The sequence below is a fragment of the Xyrauchen texanus genome, chromosome 34 (assembly GCF_025860055.1).
Source record: "Xyrauchen texanus isolate HMW12.3.18 chromosome 34, RBS_HiC_50CHRs, whole genome shotgun sequence".
NCBI classification, from domain to species: Eukaryota; Metazoa; Chordata; class Actinopteri; order Cypriniformes; family Catostomidae; genus Xyrauchen; species Xyrauchen texanus.
This window is the reverse complement of record NC_068309.1, coordinates 7,850,281-7,855,039: the sequence shown is the minus strand read 5'-3', so window position 1 is coordinate 7,855,039 and position 4,759 is coordinate 7,850,281. Positions and strand designations below refer to the sequence as shown.

Here is a 4,759-nt window from a genome sequence, read left to right as displayed (position 1 = left end):
CATTGGCAGAGTCACACATTTTTCAGAATCAATTTTACAATTCATCTTAGTTTTTCACTAGTTAGTTACTGACCAAAGCTGGTGCTTTGCAAATTTCGATGATTGTATATTATATGATAACATAGCGGACACCACAATATAAGTCATTTATGAAGTCATACTGTACTTAACAGCAGGTATTGCATAGGTTTTTCAGACTTTTACAGGTTCTGCTAGCAGAGAAAAAAAAGTTACCTTAAGGCTATTGCATACGTATTTGGCCAAATGGTAGTCAAACCTCATCTGTCACGCTGCTTAATAACCCAAGAGCATACTATACTCACTCCTGTCATTCAAACAAAACCAATAATTAGCAGTGGCCTCAACAGTGCAGGTTTTGAATTATATTTATATTCAAAACTGTCAAGTCCTTGACTGCAACTATATACAGTGATAAAGCTGTGTTGTTTTTAGCCAATTTGCCTGTCTATGTAATCGAGAGGGGTCATATCTTGATTCATTGTATTTGCATGTTCAAAAAAAGGCTTAAAGATTAATTCCCATGACATCTAAATTATGAATCCATGCAAGGCATCTCAGCAAGTGCATGTCAACATTTTGCAACATTAAATATAATCTCCTTTGTGGTAGTGCGTGCTTAAAATCTAGTCTGTCTTGCTTAAGTCAATGTCATATGAAATTAGAAATGTGTCATATGAAATTTGAGTTAGAATTATATGATTCAGGAACAAACTCTATGATGAACAATGTTAAATTTCCCTCATTAAACAATAATTTGTCTTTGGGGCAACATCATTTACATATTGTGGTCTACAGGCTTTTGGCAAGTTATTTCTGGAATTTTATTTATTTATTTATTTTAATATAAAGCTGTAAAGAGTAGCTATGTTTACCATGTTTTCAGTATGTCTTTACCTGTGATGTTTTAATTCAGAAAATATCCATTTATTTGCAGATGCTGTTTAATGTTTTCTTCGTCATTTTGTCATTGTGACATTTCACAAGTTCATCCATGTCATAAAGTATACTGGAATATCACATTCTTCTTCTTTATTTATTTATTTATGTATTTGTTATTAATTTGTTTATTTATATTTATTACACATACAGATTTATGTCATAGCTTGCAGGTGTTTAATAATATCAACACTGTACAGTGTAAACCAAGCCACTACTTTTTTAACTGTATAATTAAAAATGATGAACACTTTGTTGTAGGTCTGTTTTTTGGTTCTGCTTTATTATGAATACTTGACATGTACTCAGTTGCAAATCTGTGAAGCAATAGCAAAGATAATTCACACTGTAATATGCAACAGACTGTACTTTTCCACATATAGATTATTCCATATATTACATTTTCAGTCAAAAGTTTGGACACATGATTGCCTAAATTTGTATCTCATGATTTTAAAAACATTTCATGCATAGGTGTATTCTTAAATGCATGAAAACATTTGTTTGCAAAAAGAAAAAATGATGTCTATGACATGATAGTGAAGGAAAAAAAGACAACATAAATGGAAAGCATTTCAGGATGCACCTCATGAAGTTAGTTGCTCCTAAATCTTCCGTCTGTTGCGTGATTACATAGACAAATGTAAATAGTTTAGAGGAAAGTAGGGCAGTAATAGGGTTTTGTTCAATTATATGAAACTTTCTGTTTTTTTAATTGTAATATGTAAATACTTTACTTGTCTGCTGCGAATGTTTGAATACTGAAATCTGTTTTGAATTATATTTATACGTGAGCAAAATTTTGGCCATAATGGCCATCGTTATGTTTGGAGGAAAACGGTTGAGGCTTGCAAGCCGAAGAACTCCATCCCAACTGTTAAGCATGAGGGTGGCTGCATCATGTTGTAGCAGTGCTTTGCTGCTGGTGGAACTGTTGCACTCCTCGTGGAGCGTTACCTGCTATGAGTGCATCCGCTGCATGGTTGAATACACCCAGAAGTGAGTGGCTCGCAGAGACTCAGGACTCGAGTCTATAGCCAGTTCTGTAGCGGTCTCATATGCATCATCCCGATGTGTTGTTTCACTGGCACTGCTACCTTCTGCCTGAAAGTCTTCGAGTTGCGAGTGCACTGGCCCAGGGAAGGAGGAAACTGCTCTTTTATTGACCATATGGGTGCCAAGGCCCAGAGGGCACTCATATACAGTATGTATACATATACAACATATTATTTAAAATGTTACCACTCTTCATACCCCTTGGGGAGGTGCACTCCACAATTTGAAAACCCCTGCAGTATGTCATAGCTGTCCAAATGTGATCTGCCAGGTCCAATATACCTCCACGGGTGTCGAAAAAACTAACGTTTACTGTGAAAGCAAAACACCTCACTAGCTTTTTCACAAAGTAAAAGGGTGGCGTAGACTCATACTATCAACTCTTGGTGAAAAATACTTTATATGCTGCCACACATAATTCATTTTGATTGACACTTCAGTCTCTTCAATACAAACAGGAAGTTAGATGACAAAATGCGGAAGAGCGGAGCGCACAAAAGGGGCGGGGCTGAATACGATTATATAGCTTTGGGTAAAAGTGTCTGCTAAATGGGTAAATGCAAATTAGATCCAAACTCACAATACCCATAAAGGTTGATGAAAATAGGAAAACTGTAGCCTTAATGATTGTTTATTTATTTATTTGTTTTTAAGTATTAATTCATTAAATGCTACAAAAACATTCTCTATTCTGAGGGAAATGCAATATGACCCAAAGGATACAGCTTGCCTGATATTCTTGGAACGTTATTAGGTTTCTAAACCGAAACAAAAACACTTGTCCACTGTATGCAACAGACTGTTAGCAAATAACAAATTAAAAATATTGTTTCTTGACTGGCATTTGAAGGTAAAAATCCTTGGTAAGTCTGGAGGCTAAACACGGCATTTGTTTCTTCCTATCTGTTTGTAGTTCTGTGGTGTATGACTGGAAGTTATTGGCCACACGGTGGTTTACTCTCGTCAGAATCTGAATAATCTCTAGATGACAGTCCATAAACATCTTGCAAAGCTCACGGATAAATACTGAACCCGTATCTGGATTTCTCCATGAGTAATACCCTACACAGGAAAAAAAATATCTGTTTTAATATATGTGGAGAACAAACTTGATCATGCCACTGCCGATGCAATGCAAACCTTCCACTGTGGAATAACAGCAGAGAAAATCCAGCTCAGGAACATCTGACATTCCTATAAATTCCTCCAGTTCTTCTGAAGCATCTGTCTCAACACCAGGGTCATATTTGCTCCCCCTGCAGGCCTGAATACAAGATGAGACCACAAAATAATAGGCTACAATTGAATGTGTAATCTATATCATGTAAAGCATCATTAAATGCATGTGTTCTCTCAGACCCCTATAAGTGAGAAGGTAGCATTTACTGTACCTGTAGGAAGAAGAGTTTCGGTTTGCCCTGCAGACAAGGGCAGAGGTCAGAGGTCATCGTAGAAGTCAGAGTTTTGATAGGGATCCAACGCTGATCAGATCCAAGAATTTGACCTTCCTCTCCATGGCTCATCAGTACACACACAAAGCAAGACATGTCTTCATGGTTATCCTTGGACACTGGAACAAACATTTACCATTTATATATTTACGCAGGCGAAAGAACACATGCTATGCAGAATACTGAAAATGACCAGACCTGATACCTTTCGTAAGTGCGGCAACCATTTGATTAGCTGTCAGGTTTTTTTCCAACTGTACATGAAAGCCCAATGATTGGAACGTTCTGGACAATAGATATTCATCTACTGAACAGCCCGCTCTACGCAAATCTTGGTGCTCCTGGAAAGGCAAGACACAATTAAACTGCATTGAATTTATATATATATATATATATATATATATATATATATATATATATATATATATATGTGTGTGTGTGTGTGTGTGTGTGTGTGTATATATGTATATAGAATCCCAATCAGGCCTGGTGTAATTTTTTTCCACTAGTTTCATGTATCTTGTACCACTTTGGGGTCTTTCTCTTGTCACATGAAATAATAATTTCAACTTGAAATCAATATTTCATGTGCATATCTGTATTTATAATGAAGCTGCTGCGTAATAAGCGGAATGACGTACAGTCCGCCGGTCATTATTGCAAAATAACGTTTTGTTAAGAAACTTGGTTCACATAAAGCTGACTTGAAAGCGATTTTTAGGGATATTTTTTAAGGAACAGATACTTTGTGAAACAAACCACAAGGGGGACTAGCATGCTGCAAATCACACAAGACTGTAAGCTGCTGTGCTTTTAGAATTCAAACCACAATACAGAAACGGAGTCAGCAAGAATCAAGATTATATATAGCAGGGTTCCCACTGTCATGGACCACCAGGAAATATCAGTTAATTTAAAAATTCCCACATTTAAAAATTGTGATTTCCAATTCTATGAATTGTGAGTCATAGAAAATTCATAATATCACAAAAGTCATGGAAACTTCAGTAACACTTTGCAATATAATAAGGTTCCATTTGATAACATTAGTTAACAACATCAGTTAACATGAACTAAAAATGAACAATACTTTTACATCATTTATTAATGTTTCTTAACCCTTAATTTCAACATACAGTATAGTGATACATTTTAAAAATCAAAAGTTGTAAATGTTAACATTACTAAACTAACATATACTAATAATGAACAATTGTATTATTATTAACAACATTAACAAAGAATAATAAATGCTGTAAAAAATATATTGTTCATTGTTAGTTCGTGAAACCTAA

General features: G+C 35.3%; 1 protein-coding gene across 1 annotated transcript; it reads right to left on the bottom strand.

Moving 5' to 3' along the window:
• Nucleotides 1–2,648: 2,648 nt before the first annotated feature.
• casp21 (caspase 21, apoptosis-related cysteine peptidase) lies at nt 2,649–3,778 on the bottom strand. The gene is made up of 4 exons (XM_052104612.1): nt 3,670–3,778; nt 3,405–3,583; nt 3,154–3,277; nt 2,649–3,075 (listed from the first exon to the last, which is right to left on the bottom strand). The coding sequence occupies exons 1-4, from the start codon at nt 3,689–3,691 to the stop codon at nt 2,831–2,833; spliced, it is 570 nt and encodes a 189-aa protein (XP_051960572.1). The 5' UTR covers nt 3,692–3,778; the 3' UTR covers nt 2,649–2,830.
• Nucleotides 3,779–4,759: the final 981 nt, after the last annotated feature.